General features: G+C 46.8%; 1 protein-coding gene across 4 annotated transcripts in view; it reads right to left on the bottom strand.

Annotated features, from left to right (window-relative positions):
• Positions 1-20,528, bottom strand: part of COBL (cordon-bleu WH2 repeat protein) — a 268,734-nt gene that overhangs the window by 93,800 nt on the left and 154,406 nt on the right. For all 4 annotated transcript variants that reach the window (XM_045089541.1, XM_045089543.1, XM_045089542.1 and 1 more), the window contains one exon: positions 19,100-19,282. In XM_045089541.1, coding sequence (XP_044945476.1) covers positions 19,100-19,282 — 183 coding nt within the window. The remainder of the gene's footprint in view (positions 1-19,099; positions 19,283-20,528) is intronic.

Here is a 20,528-nt window from a genome sequence, read left to right as displayed (position 1 = left end):
AGGTGCCACAAGAAAATTATTTTAAATAAAAAGAAAATTGTTTTAAATAAAAAGAAATTGAATAGGTAGAAAAAGATACCATATAAACAGTAAGCACAGGAGGCTGGGCTGGCTATATGAATGATAAATAAAACAGAGTTTAAAAAAGAATATTACCAGAGTTACAGAAGCACAATTCATAATCATAAAGGAGTCAGTGTATCAGGAAGTTTTAGTAATCATATATGTGTATGTGCCCAATTATAGCTTCAAAATACATGAAGCAAAAATTGACAGAATTAGAGTGAGAAACAGGTAAGTCTACAATCACATTGGAAAATAACAGTTTAGTGGGGGAAAATTCATTCACTGGTTTTTTAGCTATACTCTAGGCATTATTTGTTATTAATGGCTGCTATGAGGAATATAATATGTATCCTGAACAAAAGTTAATTTAGATTAAGTCATTTAGATTAAGTATTAATACTTTATGTAAAATGTAGATACCTTGCAATCACATAGATGCATTTATCCTGTCCTTCTATATTTTATTTTAAATTTTTTTTAAAGAAGAAATACTAGATTTTTTTTTAAAGATTTTATTTATTTATTTGAGAGAAAGAGCACATGTAAGTAAGGAGCCTGACATGGGGCTTGATCCCAGGACCCTGGGATTATGACCTGAGCTGAAGGCAGACCCTTAATGACTAAGCCACCCTGGCTCCCTGTGTCCTTCTATATTTTGTTATAGTTGGCATTTATACAACACTTGCATATATTATAACTTCAAAAGACATCAACCAGTCTTTTATATTACCTCAGACTTTTACCATTTTTTTTTATATTCTTCATTCCCTTCCAAAATTCCAAGATTCATTTGGTATTACTTTCCTTCGATATGAAATTTTCCTTTAGTGTTTTCTTTGTGCATGTCTGGTAGCAATACATTCTTTATCTTTTTTTTTTTTCTAAATCTAAAGTTGTCTTCCTTTCTGTCTGAAGTTGTCTTCACTCTTGAAGGGTATTTTGCTGGATTCTGAATACACTGACAGTAGTTCATGTCTCTTAGCACTGTGAAGACCATGTTCCACTATTTCTTAGCTTCCATTGTTTCTGATAAATTCACCAGTTTTTAAAATACGTTATTTTTCTCTAGCTGTTCCTAAGACTTTTCTCCTGAAGTCTGTTTTTAAGCAATTTCTCTATGACATACATAAGTATAGTTTGCTTGTTGTTTAAAATTTGGTTTGGATTCATTAAACTTTTAAATCTGTCAATGTATATCTTTTACAAAATTTGGGAAACCTCTGGGCCTTGTTTCTTTAAATATAGATATTTTTTATTCTGGGGCTTTATTGACAAACATCAGAGATTTTGGTAGTTTCTACACATCTGTGAGGATTTATTTTTTTTCTTTTCCTGTCTCTCTTTTTTAAAAAATATTTTTAAAATTTATTTGAGAGGGAGAGAGATCACAAGTAGGCAGAGAGACAGGCAGGGAGAGAGTGGGGGAAGTAGGCTCCCCACTCAGCAGAGAGCCCAATGTGGGGCTTGATCCCAGGACCCTGAGACCATGACCTGAGTCAAAGGCAGAGCCACCCAGGCATCCCTTTTCTGTCTCTTTTTAAAAATTAGGGAATTTCTATTGATTTATCTTCAACCTCACTCCTTTTATTTATTTTTTTGTTACCTTCATTCTGCTGTTAAGCCCATCCAGTGACATTCTCATTTAAATCACCGTGTTTTCCCACTTTAGAATTTCCATTTGGTTCTTTTTAAAGGTTCTTATTATCTCCTGAGGTTTTTTTTCCATTTTATAAGCATATTTTTCATTTTGTTAAATGTATTTACAAGTGACATCAATTTTCTTGTCTGCTGAATCTAACACCTGGGTCATCATCTCCAGGTTGGTTTTGTTAACTGTCTCCTTTTTCACAGGAACAGATAATTTTTTCCTGGTTTTTCATATATTTACTAATTTTGGTTTATATCCTGCCCATTGCAAATGTTATGCTTATAACATATTACATTCTCTTATATTCTTATGATAAGTAGTAATTCTTTTTGTTTTAGGAGGCAAAAAGCTAAATGGACTCTCAGTGAAAATTCGGTCCCTTGGTTGGCAATTCAAATCTTGGTTCAGTTCTTTTACTCTTAGCTTAGCCAGTTGGTGCCTGACCCTTGAATGCATGATTCAAGGCTCAGCCTGAGATTTGGACAGAACTTACCCAGAAATTTTCTGCTCTCTGGCTCTCTCCTTTCTGATATTCTTCCCCCCACTTTCCAGAGGCTGGTGGCCACCATGAATTCTGATCCAGGTCTTTCAGACCAGGAAACCTGGTGGTCATGGATTACTTTCTTGAGTCTATATAGAATCTATTGAATATATATTAATGTTCTCTTGCTACATCACACATTAACATAAACATAGTAGTTTAAATACACACACATTTGTATCTCGTAGTTCCTAATGGTCAGCAGTCCAAGCATGGATAAGCTGAGTCTTCTACTCAGGTCTCACAAAGCTGTAATGAAGGTATTATTCAGGCTGTATTCCCATCTGGAATATCCAGTTTCAAGCTTACTGAGATTGTTGGAAGAGTTTCTGTCCCTGCAGCTGTCTGACTGAGAGACCTGGCTTCTTACTATGGACTGGGGGTCGTTCTCAGAAGCCAGAGACCATCTGCATTTCCCTATCACACAGTCCACGTCACATGCAGTTCATGTCATGAGTGTTGGCTTGTCTGAGGTCAGCAGAGGAATCACTCCCTCTGGTCTGCTAAGATAGAATCTTATAGAGCAAAATGTAATCAAGGGAGTGACATCCCATCAACTTTACCTTATAATGGAACCTAATCAGGTCAGTGACATCCATATTCCATGGGTCAGAGAGAAGTTGCAGGTCCCAGTGTGCCCAAAGAGGGGGGAATCATACAAGGATGTGCACCACTGAAGGCCAGTTAGGGTATGTTGGCCACCAGGACCAGAAGTCTATTTTACAGACTTACAATTCAGGGCTTTCAGAGATAAAGTAACTTCTCCAGGCTTATAGGTTAAAGGTTAGAGTTGATGTCACCTTGGGTTCAAATCCAGGCACAGCCTCCATCCAGGTACACCGCATACATGTGAACAAGCAAAGCTATGCTCTATACCATGGGAAAAGAGTCTGGATTCAGCCACAGAGAAGCAGTCATGAAAGAAGCAGGACATCTGCAAATCACTGCTTTCCAGTCTCCTGGGAGTCACGTGAGATACCTCATCAATGTCTGCGACTCAGAACTCTCTCAGACATGACATTGGCCTCCAAACACCCAGAGTCACCCCAAAGCTTTTTATTTCCCCATATATATTTAAAGTCCCCAGAGAGTAGTATGTCACACCAGAAAGTTCCAGAAATAACACACCTGGATTCAGGAAAATCAAAATATTAAAACCATCTATTGAAAACATAAGAACAGTATCTGGAAAATAAAGATGACCTCTGTCTGGTTATAAATCAAGTTTCTCTGGTGATTTCATCATCTCTCTTAAGTTACCATAGTCGTCAGGGTCTATATTCTAAAATCTGTTGTAATTCTAATGATGTGCATGAGAACACAGTTTCTAGTAGTTGCTATCAGGACGTAGCTCAGTCCTAATGGAATTATTACTTTCCTAAATAAGAGTTGTAAAGCATCTATCTGAGCATCAAGTTCTTTTCGAGAAACTATAACGTCCTGGCTGGTTTTTGTAGGCACCTCCATTAACCTTGGGCCCTTGTTTATAAAGTCAATGAAGATCCTGTTCTGGATTTGCAGAAGGCCCTTTCACCTCTAAAATTAGAAACTGTGTCTTAAGCCTCTCTATGTTAATATGGAAACTGGAAAGTAAGTCAAGTTCATAAGGGAAAAAGTAAGATTGTGTATCTCAAATACAGGTCAATTATCTGTTGCACTAATGCCTTTGCAGTCAACAACCCATGTGCCCCGCCCCCCAACCTAAACGGGCAGAGGCTGATAGTCATTATTTCAGTGTTTCCCAGGTTATTCCCTGGGTAAGGCTGTTCACTTAAAAAGACTATTTATCTATGAAGGGCTTCACATATTTGAAAATCTGTGCTAATTTTGCAAGCTCTGCTACAAGTTCTATTAATACACTAGCCTTCCCAAACTACCTTGGTTAAGTAGAGAGGTATGGGTGTTATCCTTATCCTACTTTTGAGGAAACAGGACCCAGGACAGTTGATTGGCAAGTCCTTTCGGGTGACCTGTCCAAAGTTATACAGATGGCAAATGGATGAGAAAGACCATACAACCGCCAAGTGAACAGATCTCATTTAAATACACAAAGTCTTCTTTTTCCCTCAGCAAAGACACATGCCATGCTTTCAGATTTCTTGCTGGAGTCCTTTTTTGGTGACCTTTACATAGGAGACAAAGTAAATAGTAAATAGGGTAGTATGGGGAAAAAAAAGAGAGAGAGAAAGAGAGAGAGAGAAAACTCCAGAGCCCTTTGTAACTCTAGCCCGAGTGGACCAGAGAGGAACGTGACAATGTTGTCCAAATGATGTGACGTGAAGAAGGGAGAAAGTACATGGAGTGGGAGGTGAAGGATTTACAGTGTAAGTTATTTCACTGGTAAATAAATCTACCCATGAAAAGTGTCTTAGGATCAGTGAACCTTCACTGAAAATTTTTGACTCAGTAGAGTACCTGGGTGGCTCAGCTGGTGAAGCATCTGCCTTTGGCTCAGGTCATGATCTCAGGGTCCTGGGATGGAGTTCCGCATCGGGCTCCCTGCTCAGTAGGGAGTCTGCTTCTCCCTCTGCCCCTCACTCTGCTTGTGCTCTCTCTTGAGCTCTCTCTCAAATAAATAACCAAAATCTTTTTTTAAAAAAATATTTCATTAAAGAATTTACCTTTTAAAGGAAATGGTGAAATCACTTATCAATAATCATTTATTTTTAAGGGGTGAATCACTATTCTCTTTAGTTAATTTAATTGCATAAAATATATGAAATATAAAAAATAAATTTTTATTTAAATATGATTAATTAACAAGTAGTGTATTATTAGTTTCAGAGGAAAAGAAATTTTAAGTATGTGGTTCAGTAGCGTTAGGCACATTCCAAATGTATAACCAACCTCTAGAACTCTTCATCTTGCAAAATGGAAAGTCAGTGCTCACAGAACAACTCCTTATTCTCCGTCCCCCAGCCCCTGGAAGCCAGCAGTATACTTTGTGGCTCTATGATTCTGATGACTCTAGGGATCTCATGTAGGTGGACTCACACTGTATTTGTGTTTTTGGGATGGGCTTCTATCACTGAGCACAGTATCAAGGGTCACAGCAGGTGTCGGGACGTCTTTCCTTTTTAAGGCCAAATGATACCCGCTGTATGGGTCTACTGCATTTGCTATCCTTTTCTCCATTTTGGGAGCTCAGGTTGCTTCTGTCTCTTGGCTGTCGTGAATAATGCTGCCAACAGCTTGGGGGTGAAAATATCTGGCGACTCCATTTCTTTTGGTTATATACCCCAAAGTAGAAGTGCTGGATTGTACGGTCATTCTTTTTTAAATTTTTTCAAGAATTGCCGTACTGGTTTTCATAGTGGCTGCACTATTTCATTCCCACCAAGAGTGCACAAAGGTTCTAATTTCCCCACAGCTTGGGCCACAGCTGTTATTTTCTGTTTTGGGTTTTTTGTTTGTTTGTTTGGTTCGATAGAAGCCATCCTAATGGGGTGTGAGGACTTGTCTCGTCTTGGTTTAGGTTTGTAATTTCCTCATCATTAGTGATGCCGAGCACCTTTTCTGGGCTTACAGGCTGTCTGCATCTTTTCTTCATAGAAATGTCTATCCAAGTCTTTTGTTTATTTTTGAGTTAATTCTTATTGTTGCCTTATATGCCTTCTTTATGTATTCTGAATATTAACATTTTATCAGATATATGATTGGCAACTATTTTCTCCCATTGTAGGTTTTCTGGTCACCCTGTTGATTGCGTCCTTTGATACAGACAAGTACAGCTTCACAGAGACTCACACTGTGTGAAGTTGCCTGAGAAATAAATCAAATGTTTCTAAACAGAAGGGCAAGTAAGCACAACGCAGCCAGACCAGAGAAGGCTGGGAAGGAAGTTTAAGACCAAGTGGGGCTGCCCTTGGCTCTGCCCTTGGTGTTGGTTCCAAAGGCCCGATGATGCCTCCAAGAGAGGAATTAAGGGTCTTTTACATGAAAAATTTATAAAACCCACTGTTCTGATTGTTGGGTATCAGGGTAAATGGAAAGAGTCCTAAAAATATTCAGATACAAAGAAGCAACATGCAAAGGTAAGAAAAACAATGAAACCACATTTTACCAGGTTCTCTTTATAACAAGAAACACATAGACCGTTGGTTACCATGATCGACAGCCAAAAGTGACAAGAGGGACAGAGCATGAGGACGAGAACCACACACTTAAACAGTGAACCTGTAAGCCCTGTGAGGCTACCACATAAAGCCCAGCTTCCCTTTCCATTGTGTTAACTACAACGTGAACCTGGAGGGAAGCAGCAAGCTCACTTTTCATTGTGATGTTATCACAGAGGCCTCCATAAATGTTGCACTTGGACAACAGCTAAAAATACATGAGAATTGAATCTTCAAATAAGCTTGCTTCTGTGGCTGGAAGTGTCGGGGAGGAAAGGGCCCGTAACAAAATGTGGATGAAAAACCATGAAAATAGCTCCCACTTCCTTTCTCTGCAAACTCTCCGTGTCCTCCGCCCTGTGATCTCCACCCAAGGAAGTTCGTCTGTGGCACCGACTGTTTTCCTAGGCTCGGCAACGGGATGGGACGCTCCAGGTTCACATGGATGTTTGTTTTGATGAAGGAATAAGACTTCCTCTGAACACAATGCAGATCTGCATCTTTGCCTCCTCGCGGAAGAAGGAAACGTCCCAAATAAGCAATCTCCCAGCATTTCCACTTCCCCCAACATTAAAAAAGAAAAAAAAAAAAAAAGCAAAAAGCAAAAAACCTGTTCTGCATCATAATACATTTTGTATTCACTTTTCCATTTTTAGGATCTAAACAAAACTTAGACGTGGCTGTTTCTTTCAAGAGGAATGTGCAAATGTATTCTTTAATGTTGTACTACTTTGATGATTTGCTAACCAGGAAGATGTACTTTATATCTGGAACAATTGTTTGTTTGTTTTAAAGACCCCCACGAGGTGGGGGTAGTGGCAGAGTAGAAGAAGGGTCCCCACTGAGCAGGGAGCCCGATGCAGGACTCCATCCTGGGACTCCAGGATCATGACCTGAGGTGAAGGCAGTTGCTTAACCAACCGGCTGAGCCACCCAGGCATCCCTATCTGCAACATTTGAAGACTCAATAACAGAATTATGTTCTAAAGTGTTGCCTCAAAAGCAGATCGAGTTAGACTAGGTCCGAAAGAGACTTACACGGTCCCACTTGTTTTATCCTTTCTTCCTGTCAAACTCCTAAAGCCCCATTACACATTGGAAAAGCGATTTTTGCAAACTGGGTAGAGCCACAAAAATTAAAAAAATATATATAAAAGGGTTCCACAGTAGTCCAGCTTCTGCATTTTTGGTTCTGGCAACCCAAATGACATCCAGTCCCCTGACTTGGTCACCCCGCCCGGAGAGCAGCAGGTTGGCGTTTCTCAGGACGAGTCTGCCAGGTTTGCTCCATTTCCCCAATAAAGGGCACATACGGAGGTGAACGGATTCTGTCCTGACTCCACCAGATGTTCCCACTGTAGGATCACCTCCATGAGAAGTGGGATGGGCTGTCGAGAAACTGCTCCATGGACTTGGGAGCATGGAGAATTCGCTCTGTGGGACGATAAGGGGATCTGCGGTGCAGATTTGGGGGGGGGGGTATGTTGTTCTTCCAAGAAGATTTTTAGAATTTTTTTGAAAGATTTATTTATTTTAGACACACAGAGAGAGAGAGAGAGAGAGAGCGCCACACACATGGGGAGGTTCAGAGGGAGAGAGTGAGACTTTAGCGGACTCTGTGCTGAGCACGGAGCCGGATGCGGAGCTCGATCTCATGACCCTGAGATCATGACCTGACTGAAACCAAGAGTCAGACGCTTAACTGACTGTGCCCCCTAGGGGCTCCTAGAATTGTTTATAATTTGGGGGTTTTCGTTCTCCCCTAGCAAACACATGCCTTCTCAGTCAATGGTGAGTAAATGAACATGACCCCTTCCCTCCAGCAGTTTCAAACTTTCTACCCACTTGAGAATCTACATCACAAGAGAGGAAGGTAGCGTGGTGGTAATGATACACCAGGACCTGCCATCACCTGAGCCCAGGGCATCTCCTGTTGTGGGGAGAGCTGGGGGATAGAGCTGGGGTTCAAGCCCACGTCTCCCACTCAAACACAATGGCACCCGATGGCCCCACATTTCCCTCTGATCCTATTCCATGCCCACATGGGAGAACTTCCTGCAAGGAAGATGTCTCCGCAGGCTGACTTCTGCCACTTAGTGGTGTGGCCCTGGGACCGCTCTTCACCATGGCAGACCTGTGTCCTTACTGGTACCCTGCAGGCAGGACTAGTGCCTACTTCATGCAGATATCACACAGGTGAGGTTGAATGAGATGCTGACATTTGTGAGGTCTTAGCAGAGTAGCTGAAACACAAGGACTGAGCCACTGCTGGGTCACTGTAATTGTCTTCATGCTGACCTTGGGACCAGCTGGCTAAGGACTGGATGACCTGGAAATCTTTCTGCGGCTGAATGTACTCTGCACGTGGTTGGCGTGGCACAATGGCCTTCAGTGCCCATGGAGCTAACAGTTGAAACCGTATCTGCCTGGATGGATTGTCCTTCTAGGCCAGGACTGTATCCACGATGCATGCCACCTGCTGGGAAGGAATCTAGAAGTGATACTTTCACCCAGCCTTGTCTCTGGCCCCTGGCATGGGAATTAGCAGGTAATCATGAAAAGTAAAGTTGCAAGGGAGATTTCCCCATAGATTGGATGCCTATGCCATAATCTACCCAGACCAGGACCATTCCCTGGTGTTGGGGACATAAGACGTCTGCTCCAGTTAAATACTAAGAGTCTTTAAAGCACTGAATCTTACTTGCTCTTGAATTCTTTATGGCCAAGAAAACTGTATATAAACAGAAACCCAGCTTACTTTTGTTATGGACTAAATTCTGCACACACTGACCACCCCCCAAATTTGCACCTTGAAATCTTAATCCCCGTACCTCGGAATGTGACTGTATTTGGAGAGAGGGTCTTTAAAGAGCTGATTAAATCAAAACGAGGCCATTAGGGCGATTCCCATATTCCTTGTAGAAGAGGGAGAGACCCGTGCATGTGCGTCGGGAAGGCCATGCGAGCACATGGGACAGAGTCGACCATCTCTAAGCCTTGAGAGGCCTCAGGAACTACTACACGTTCCACAAAGCCTTTCCTCAGACAGGGCCTTGGGCAAGCCAGTCACACTCGGCACGCTTGTGCCCTATGAAGAGGAGCCCACAGTCCCTGTAAGAGCGGCTATGACAGCGTAAGGTGACGTGGCATTGCCTTGCCAGGCGAGCACGTGAGTGCCACATAATGTTTCCCCGCATCGTCATGCCAGCACCCCAGCTCTGCCTCATGAGAGACTCTTTTCTATAGTCCATGAAGACAAGCATTTCTAGAATAGCGGGCCCATGCACTGGTCCCGTTCTGTCCTCTGGGCGTAGCCTCTACTCAGTGCAGGAACTCATCACATCCCAGTGAGCCTTTACATTCCTCTGCTTAAGTATCCTCATTTCTGCTATTTTTAGACTCTCCAGTTTCTAGAATGTTCTCTCCCTGGCATATTTTCATTTTTTTCCTCTCAAAATGTGGTGTCAAGACACCGTCCCCCCAGTGGACAAGTCGTGTGGGACCAGAGCCACCTCTCCCCCAGCATCACGCTACTGTAGACCCTTCCCAGACTCAAATAACTCCTGGCTCCCCCAAAATGCCTGTGCCTTTTCCTCATCTGCAGCCATTCTAGCACCAAAAATCTAGGGGCGCCAGGGTCAGCCTTGGATTGGAGCCCATGGAGCAGCCTCCGTAGGACGTGGGTGTGGGGTTACACTTGTCCAGAGCCTACAACACGGGGGACACGGGAGCGACGGAGCTAGGGGCTGTTAGAGAACCTGACGCCCCCTCAGCCTCGAATGTCACCTCACTGAGGATCACTCTGGGTCCTGGCAGGCTTCCTGCCTAGTTGCCCCCAGCATCTGAGCCTCCGGTGGATATGCACACCATGTGAGACATTGGCAAGACCCATTCTCCCTGTGTGTGTCACCGGAGGCCTTCCAGGTAGACAACAGTCCATTTATCATGGCTGAAGAGAAGCCACGCAGCTTGCAGCCCCTTCTGTCATCAGCCTCCACTCGTCTGTTTATGAAACGCTCCGTGATGGGAGACTGCATGCCAGGCATTGTGCGTGGGGCTGGGACCTACCGGGAACAGGTCATTGTCCCTGGTCAGGATTCAGCCAAGTGGATGGCCGAGTCTACACTGCGTGCTCAAGGCCGTAGGGACAGGGATGGTCGCTGAGGCTCTGCAGAGGGGCACCTTACTGGCCTCTGCTGAGAGACCCTCTGAAGAGAGTGACAGGCCACTACAAAGTGACTGAAGTGGAAAATCCCAAATGCTGTAAAATGTCCTACAAGTCACAGTGTCCGGGGGATCGCTCATCATGCCCGCAGACAGGGACAGGGGCTATGGAGAGGGGAATGCACCCTCCCCCCAAGCCCATCAGACAGTTGCCTCCAACCCAAATGCCCGAGACAATGTGCCTGGGAGAAGTCGGCTTTTATCCTGAGAGAAACCACAACAGCAGGGAACAAACACATCACAGGGGTTTTGCACTCTGCGAAAAGGAAAACGCTTTTTTTTTTTTCCCATAGGAAGTCACTGGTTCCACCTACTTTGGGTGAAAAGCGGGGGAGGGGGCCTTCTACGGGGAGGGGTGCTCTGCCTGCCTTTTGTTGATGAAGTCTGTTTTATAAAGAAAGAAACACTCACAGTGGGCCCAGAAACAAACACACAGAGAAAGCCAAAGGCCTCAATCTCCCTACCTGCCTGCCAAGGACAAGGTAGGGCTTGGCGGGAGGAGGACAGGGACAGAGAGGGTCTTCCCTGCTGGTGACCGGGTGGTGGAAGGGACCATTTGCAGCCAATCCACCCCCTGAGGGAGAGACGCTCTGCTGAGTTACCATCTTGCAGCTCCAAGACACAAAGAGCTAAGCCCTGGCCGCCTCCTGACCTTCAGAGGAGGGCCGGCAAAGCCACGCGGGAAGGAAACGGAAATTCAGCGCTCCCACAGTATTCCAGAACATTAAAGTGCGTCGCGCAGTCAGCAGCGGGGAGCTGGAAAGTCCCCTGTCACCCCTGAGAGGAAGCCTGGCAGCTGCCCTGGGATTGTAAGGATGTCTGATCAAACCCTGCATGACAAGTCCCTGACATGCAGGGCTCCCCGCCTGGATGCCGGTTCTGCCTCCTCACTAAGGCCTGTGTGTCGCTGACAAAGTCACAGACAGAACGTAGCCGCCCGAGGCACACTGACCTCCACAGGTCTGCCTCTGCAGGTCGGGGCACAGGCCCCAGCCCCCCTCCCCCAATTTAGAAGGGTCCCCATGCAAAGTGGAGGATGCCCAGTGGGTCTGAGCCCTTGGCTGTGCTGTCTCTGACCAGCAGCGGGCCTGGCCTGACTCAGTTTCCTCACCTTGGCAAAAGAAGGGCCGTCACAACTAGTAAGCTCTCCAGGGGGCTGTGCGGGTGAGGCCAACAATTCAGGCAGCCTTACGGACGGAGGAAGAGAGCCACATACACGGAGAGATACACACGTGTCCGGGCATGGGTTATTTTCGAAGAAAACCAGAGACACACAGAAAGGAGGTGGGGAGGCGGAAGGCGAGAGAAGAGAGAGGTTCCCTCTCTGCTGCTTCCCTTGGTAGCCTTCCATTTGTCTCCAGACTGCGGGAGGCTCCTGCACCCACTTAACAGATGAGAAATGTACTACGGGGCAGGGTCGCGCCCGTGGCTCCTTCCCTTCCCCTGGGCTGCAGGTGCCCCATTCTGCTCATCCTCATGGAGCACAGGTGAGCAGGGGAAGGTGCGTATGTGTGTGTGTGTGTGTCCCATCTTCAGAGGCTGAACACTCCCAGGAGTCCCTGTCCGCGCAGCAGCTCCTGCCCACAGAGGCTCCTCCATGCCTGTTTCCACACACAGTTCCCACACCTCCGCCCGTCTACACTGGAGGGTCATTTTCAGCTCTGGCATCTGGCAGAAGCTTGCACCTGTTGGGCTCATACGCAGTCTCTTCCTGCAGTGAAGAGCAAATAGTACGGGTTCTGGCCCAATCTGTCGCCATTTCTAAGTAGGCTCTGTGAGCAGGGCAACTCATTACCCTTCACATTCTATTTTGAAATCAGTGGTTTTGACTTAGAGAGGACCCCTCTTTGCATGCCTGATAAATGAATTATGTATGCACAAAGTGAAAGTGTTCACCAATATGCTGACACCATGTTAGACCCTGAGACATGCTAGTGAGTCCAGAAGCGATGTCCCCTGCCTCTGGGCTTCCGTGTCAGAACTGGAAGAGAAACAGGACAGAACGGGAGATGGCACAGACTGGGACCAGAGGATGGATGGTCAAGGAGGCCTTGATGGGGATGTGACCTCTAAGCAGGGTGTGTGTGAGGGGAGAACGTGACGCAGGCCCCGTGGACAGGACAAGTTAAAGGTCTTTTTGGGCAGGGGGTGAGGGGCACCAGCAGAGGAGCTGGGCCCGGAGCGTGGAGGCTGGCAGGGCGAGGTAGGAAGTGGGGTTATTCTCCAGTGTATGCAAAGGGGAGACGGGCCCCTGCTTCTGGTGTGGCAAGTGTTGCCTAGTAGTGTCTGCAGTCGGAGGGGAGGGGTGGAAGTGGGGACCACGGAAGAGGCTGCTGCAGTGGTTGTCATCCCAGGGGAGCGGGAGAGCCTGGACCAGGGTGCTAAGGTGGGTGAAGTGGGGGTGTGGGGGAGTGGCTGGTTGCGGGATCAGGCCTTGCTGACTGGGGCGCGACAGAGAGAAGTGATTCTGCAGACCTGGCCTCATGTCACACAGGGGTCGGTCTAGGTGGGGCCTCTTCCCCTCCTGGGTCCCCGGCATGCGGGCAGATTGAAGGGACCACTCTTCTCTCTTGCGCCGACCTTCAAATCCTGTCTGGTCAGGGCAGCGCTCTGGGAAGCCAGATGCAGGGGCAGCTCCTGTGAGCACTGCCCACACGCCAGAGGTCATCAAAGGTCTTTGATTACTATGAAGAATAATTCTGTAAAAAATATTTATTAATTTATTTATTTGAGAGAGAGAGAGAGAGAGAGAGAGCGCACAAGCAGGGGGAGTGGGAGAGAGAGAAGTTGACTCTCCACTGAGCAGGGAGCCTGACGTGGGACTTGATCCCATGACCTCAGCCGAAGGCAGACGCTTAACCCATTGAGCCACCCAGGCGCCCCTGAAAAGTAATTGAGGAATAATTTTTGAAAAGTCTCTAAGCATCATCCACTTTGCCAGAAACAAATTAACCATCACCATGAGGCAGGTCTGAGAACTCAAAGAGGCCTTCACCCCAGGAGGACCTTGGGCATGGCTCCATGGAAATAGGGATCCCATTCGCTCCGACATCCTCAATTTCATAAGCAATGATGTCCATCCTAACAGCAGAGAGGAGAGTGCATCTAAGCTCACCCCGGTGTGGGGCTGATCCGTGGCCCTGCTTGGTGTGGACTCCCCCGCCCCAGAGCTGCCGGGGCTGCCATGCTGGGGCCTTTTCTCTGCTGTGGACTGGGACACAGAATGAGATCAGGAACGTGCCAGAATAAGGTGATACACTGTCACAGAAACCGTCAAATGCACACTTTAGCTCTGGATGAAATGTTTCATTGGGTGTATGCTCAGCAAGGTTTTACGATCTCTCGTAATATTCTCATCACCTGATTTTCATGATGTTTCCAGAAATGGAACCTCAAGCGGGAATACTTTTGCCTAATTTCTCACATGTGAAGATTACCCTACCTATTTACACAGTACAAAACGCTGTGTGTTTCTGTGTACATCGCACGAGATACTCAAGGAATGAGTATCAATTCTCGCTCGTAAGTTTGCAAACCGCAGCTATTCAACCCAGTTATCAAATACACAAGCAATGTTTCATGGACAAACATACCAGTAACTGATCATAGCACCAAGCTCCCCCATCTCTCATTTTAACGGCCAGTACCACCAGCTCTTTTCATCTCAGTGCAACAAACCTGAGCTTATGTACAAGTGCACTTGTCATGTTGGAAGTTTATGGCGTTGAACGCTTTCTGCAATGAACGCAATAATTCAAGTACTATGGGACAACAGAAGGCCTGGATAGCTAAAATACTTTCTGAATTACTTTTACTTACAATAAAAAAAGGATTTATAGTTGTTACAGGCACAACAGCAGGCATAGAAGAACCATGTGCCGACTGAAAAAATAATGAAGAGCTGTTTATTCTACATTTGTGGAAAATGATAACTCACGTTAGACAGCACAGCATTTTCTAGTAAAAGTCCCACACGTTATTCTTTAATCAACTGACAGAGAGAACAGCGAAAGAAGCCGCTCTGTAGCCAACAAAGTGTTGTACAGAGGCAGAAGTGAGCAAGTGTAATGTACGGGATTGCTTTGATCCTGAACAGGTAAACTGAGTCACCTAATGGATTACTGGCCAGGATTCTACTCCCGTTCTTCTCAGAGAGAGGGCCCCAAAGGCTTAAAGGGATGAGCAACCGTGGCCCGATATTCTCGGATGGTGTGGACTAGTGAACAGGGTGTTCAGTCTGTGACTGACAGCAAAAATGCCACAAGGGGGGTGTGACACCATTTAACAGGTTGAACCTGCCCCAGGGGCATGGCAACTTTCTGCACTGCCTTTGATGTTTGCAGCAGGGCAGAGTTTAATTTATAGGTTTAGTCCCCCACCTGGCTCATGCAGGAGGCTGGCCCGGCCATAAAGGCTTCCCCCAGCACCGCCCAGCCCTCCCTGTCTCAGGCTCCCAGATCCCCTGATACCTGCCTCTCACTCCACCCGTTTGTGTGGTCTGCACACCTCAGGGATCGAGGGGTGGGAGAGGAGGGACTCCGCAAAGTCTACAAGGAGTGACAGAGCTGGGATCTGGACTCAGGAAGACACTCCAGGCCCCTGCTCTGACCTCTACATCATGAACCTGGGAAGGCTGCTTTTAGTGTTCCCATTCTGGAGAGGAGGAAAACGGAGGACCAGAGAGTGACTGGAGAGGGGCCTGTGTGGGCGCCTGTGTCTGCAGCCCCTCTCACAGTCTGAGTCCAGGCTGGTCCATAGCTGGAGGGGTTGTGACAAGGGACAGGAAGACAAGTCTCCTTGGGGACAGCTGCTTACAAAAGGGGTCAGGCCCACACACAGCAGCAGCAAGTGAGGACTGTGCCCTTGATCAGGGCCAGGGACAAGGCGCCAGGTCGTCTCAGCACAGAGGGAAGTGAGGACTTTATGGAATCTCAAAAGGAAGGAAAATCCTGTCTGGAAGGGGCAATCCCTCTGTCCCTCCCCTGAGCACTCCTGGGGTCCCAGCAAGAAGAAGCAAGAGCTATTTATCCATCTTAACATCCAACGTCAGGCCCCAGCTAACCCCATGGCGACCTGCACCCAAGTATTATTACATAGCTCGAATTTGTTCATTTCCAGGTAACTTTGCTGCTGGAGACTCTCTCCAGATCGGTTCAGAATATGTACACCACGTGGCCTCTCCACACTGGTTAGTCCCGAGTCTGCGTGGGTGGATCAGGGCGAGGCAGCACATGGCGCGGTGGTTCTCAAAGCGAGGTTTGCCTGGGAACTTGCTGGAACGCCTGTTCTCAGGCCCTGCCCCAGACCTCCTGAATCAGAAACTCTCAGGGCGGAGCTAAGTCAAGTGGGTTTTAACAAGCCCTTTGGGGGTGATTCTGATGTTCACTTAAGTCTGAAAAATACTGACTTAGCATACGGTGCCCTCACATATATATCATTCCTGTCTGAAAGTTCTTCTTGATTAAAACTACATTCAAGGTACCGGGGAGGGGAAGACGGCTGGCCCAGACAGCACTTCTCCTCTGGAAAGATAACACGTCTCTTCACCTGTCTTGACAGTTTCTCTGCTAACAGGCCTGCACGAGGACACCGTTAATTTCTTCCATTTGCTCCAACACCTCTGGGAAACACTCTTTGAAAAGTAGGGTCAGAAATTACAAATACCAATGACCATGCCGTGATTATCATCGGGTAACAAACAGGCACGCAAAGACTGCGATTTTGAGAATGTTCCCCAAGAGCCAGGATATAGCTGAAATTGCTCCCCCTCTAAGACCTGAATATGGAAACACCTAATTTTTCAGACCAGAGGATAAGAAAAAAATCTTCTAAAGTAAGAAAAGCGACGCATGTTCCTTTTCCAAAACTAGTCATGTCCTTGAAAAAATAAGCCTTTCCTTTTCATTCAGGATATTGGTGTTAGCAACAGTTGCATATAAATAAGGCTTTCCAAACAAACATCTTATCTTTATATGGAAGGAAGTTCATGAAGAAGGAATTGACGTTTTTCCCCAACAATGACAACAACACATTTTTGGGTTCCTTTCCCAGAAATTAGTAAATAACAAAATACCTTTCATTTAAAAAGGAAAAAAAAATGGTCCTAGCAAATGCTCAAATTTAATCCATCTGCCACTCATATGCTTTAAAAAGGAGAGGGTTTCTGGGAGCCAATTTCTCCACTCATTCAGTGCCAAATAAAACAGATTTCAGTAAAAAGCTGTTACTGCCTCGCAGGGAACCCTGTTCATTATTCAGGGTATAGAGAACTATTTATTTTTCATTCAGAATTCCTGATTCTCTACCTACTACACATTCTCCCACTCCAGCAGACTTTATCCACTCTGGAGAAGCATGTTAAAATCTGAAAAACACAACAGCTTCTCTGTATGGAAGGCTGTTTTACAAAGGCTGGTCGGGCTTCGCATGTCCACACTCTAACATTAGGGAAACGCAATTCTCATTGAAAACAAACAAATAAACAAACATAAGGAACCATGATCTTGGAATTCATGATTTTCACCGCAAAAGAAACATCCCTCCCAATCGAAAGCAAAAAGACATCGCCACAGGGGACTGCATGAAAAGTGCTAAATGCTGGAAACATGGTCTGCGGGTTATGAAAAAGTTCAGACTCTAAACCCTGGCAAAACAGGGAGGCCCACAGCACACTCACCCCCCAGAGGTCACTGTGCTGTCTTGCCACCCTTTAACCATGCAAGTGTACCAAACGAAGGGCTAGTTGTGCCTAAAGTTCTTCGCATCAAGAGACAGCTAAGACATCATGGAGACCTCAGAACAACCTCGTGGCATTAGAAAATGCTTAAGAAACACAAAAATCAAAATACTTTCTTCTAAAATACATCGTGTTGCAGGCCTTCCCAACAGATCCGCAGGGCATGGCTGGAGAAGGTCTGGAGGTGGGAATGAGGCCAGGGCAGGGGGGTGGTCTCTGGGAATAAAGATCACCCCTGGAGGGAAAGGGGAAGATTTGCTAAGATTTATGAAGATGAATGGACAGGGGCACCTCGGTGGCCTGGGTGATTAAGCGTCTGACTTGGTTTTGACTCAGATCATGACCTCAGGGTCATGAGATCAAGCCCCTCACTGGGTTCTGAGCTCAGCATGGAGTCTGCTTGGGCCTCTCTCCGTCCCTCCCGCCCCTCCCCCTGCTTGTATGCTCTCTCTCTCTCCCTCTAAAATAAATAAGCCTTAGACAAAACAAAAGGACTGATGGACAGGCCGACAACCAGGATGAAAAGGAAACGGAGTGAGAAGTCTGTGGCTCCAGAGAGCCCCTCGGGTAACTTCTAAGCATGACTCCAGGCCAAGCCTCCCACCTGGGAGGTACAGGCTTCGTTCCCAGCTTATTTTAAGGGAAGCATTGTAAGAATGAGTGAAAGAGGGCTCCAGCCAGGACTAGCAGGAAGGTGAAGCATTCAGCTCATATGATGCAAGGACGTGCCAAGGGACACCGAGGCAGAAGGAGAGGACATTAATCCCCTCTATGAGAATAAATGTGGGTTCTAGAATGTTCCTGTTTGCTGTGTGATGTCCCCGCCCCCTACCTGCAGCCTCTGCCAGGAACCTGGAGTGCCCATCACTAGGAAACCTCGCAGCTTCATGAAGAATAATGCATCCTTATCTACTCTGCAGGTTGACCCCGTGTCTCGGCATATGCACGGAGCAGACCTGCTGGGGGCACTCATCTTCTCCAGGATTCAAAAGCCCGCTCCCATCCTGGCCACCCCGGGGGCTGGTCCCTGCCACTGCCCACTCCAATGAGGAAGGATGCTGGAGAATACACAGTATACTTCCCAGGTTGACCATGCTCCATTCTGAGCCACCAGAAGAAGAGCCATGGTCAAGGAGCCGCCTGGCCCCCGAGAAGTGAGGTTTGGGGACTTTTACTAGCGTTATACGGTTGTGCAGACACATGCCAAGAGAGAAGGCCAGTTGAGACCCCAGAACCTGGGGACAAAGGCTCATTCCCATCCACACATAATGACAACTCCTTGCAAAGGGATTAAATTGCTCTAAGATAAATTTAACACACATGGCTTCGTACACACGCAGTCTCCACAAGTGTCCTAGCACACGGAGTGACTCCTCCCTGCTGTCCTGTGAGTCTGACTTATGCGAATGTCACCTATTGTCCCTTCCCCATACACTCTCCAGATTCTCGCAGTGCCCTGGCGCACGCACGCGTTTTCTCACGAAGCGATCCCGATGATGCCCCAGATTCCAACGCTGAAGAGAGAACAGATACCAGTTGGCAAGCACAAGCCTCTTGGGACTAAAACCACAAAAGCTTTCCCGCCTCCGGCGGTTGAAGTAACTTCGGGGTCTCACCTTGACTTCTACGGGAAGCTTCACTTTTCACCTCAACGCTCTCCCTGCTAAAACCACCGACTTGAAGGATCGTAGGGCATGCAGGAAACTTCTACAGAGAATCACGCGTCCATCTAGCGGATGCGCTGGTCCTGAGAGCCACCCTCTGCCTACCTTTTCCGAGACTTTGTCCTGTGTTGGTGGCCCCGCGCCCGGCAGGGTCGGGGGAGGGGGCGCCCGCCGCTTCTTCAAGTCCGACCTCACAGATACCCCTGAGATGTTGCTGAGCGACAGGGATGGGCCCAACGTGACGGAGCGGGAGTTCACTGATGGGGAGTTGGGCGTCGTCAGGCAGCCCTGCAAGGAGAGAGACAGACAGAAAAGCTCATCAGTGCAAGGTGACTTCTCTGGGGGCCAATGCTCCAGCCTGACCCCAACTGCCGAACCGCCCCTCCAAGCCTCTGATGTCATTGCCACCAATGGGCTCGGATGGTCTGTGTTCTCACTTCCCCTCCAGCTGAAGCCGCTGCTGCAAGGTTTATTTTTGTCACCATGAGGGAACGGTGGATCCTTGCCACCTCTAAGCACACGTACCAGCTGGAACTGGCTACTGCTCCTGACCAAAGTGTAGGTATGAACGTGCCTCCTGAAACCTCAGCCCGTCATAGGAACAAGGTCTTAGGTGCTGAAGAGTGGAAGGGAGAGTCAAGAGGAACATGGGTGCTGGAGAAGAAGCCTGTCTTTAGGGGTGCTGATGACGCTGACCGCACCTCTGGTCACTCGGTGACCTCTCTCGCCGCCACCTGTTCTGGGGTCATTGGGGACAGACACTCACACACCTTAGGAGTGCCCGCTGAAGGAGCTCATGGGGGGAGCTTTCATATGAATGATGGGTTCTCTGTAGTTAAATATGTAGGGGGGCATCTGGTTGGCTTAGTCGTTGGAGCATGTGACCCTTGATCACAAGGTTGTGAGTTCAAGCCCCATGCTGGGCATAGAGCTTACTTAAAAAATAAAAATTAAAACAAGGAAACCCATCACATTCAGCAGCAGCCCAGTGTTTCCTGCACTCAGCCTCCAGTCCTATTCTGTTCTGCGAGCATATTATCATTAGGTTCCCCAAGAACATCTTCGAGACTCAGATTTCCTTGTCCATAAATATTAAAGGCAAAGCAAACACCAAGATTGCTTTTGGTGCAAGTATGTGCTTCCTCAGAGATGCCAAGCACCAGAGGAATCCAGTGCCTTGTTCATGAAATGCACCATTCCCAAAGGAATGGGTGGGGGAGTCTACAGGAAACAGGGATCTACAGGAAACAGCCCAACACCCAGAAAATCTGTTGATGCCTATTTAGGCTTCCGCAGCAAAATGTAAAAAAAAAAAAAAGTATAAATGTTTGCCCCAGTCCTTGCATTATGCATACAGTGGACTTGTTACCGAGCAAAAAGCCAAAGCAGCACGAACTCTGAAATATCGTCTCTTATCTTACATCTACCTCCGTATGAACTATGGGGCCCCAAGGAGACAGAACTTCCATTTACTTAATAATGCAACATGTACATAAAATGACGTCAGTGAAGCAAAGCAGAGGACGATCTTGAA

The sequence above is a fragment of the Mustela putorius genome, unplaced genomic scaffold (genome assembly GCF_011764305.1).
Source record: "Mustela putorius furo isolate JIRA1106 unplaced genomic scaffold, ASM1176430v1.1 tig00003845_pilon_pilon_pilon, whole genome shotgun sequence".
NCBI classification, from domain to species: Eukaryota; Metazoa; Chordata; class Mammalia; order Carnivora; family Mustelidae; genus Mustela; species Mustela putorius.
Note: the sequence above shows the minus strand (reverse complement) of the source record. Positions and strands in the feature narration are given on the sequence as shown.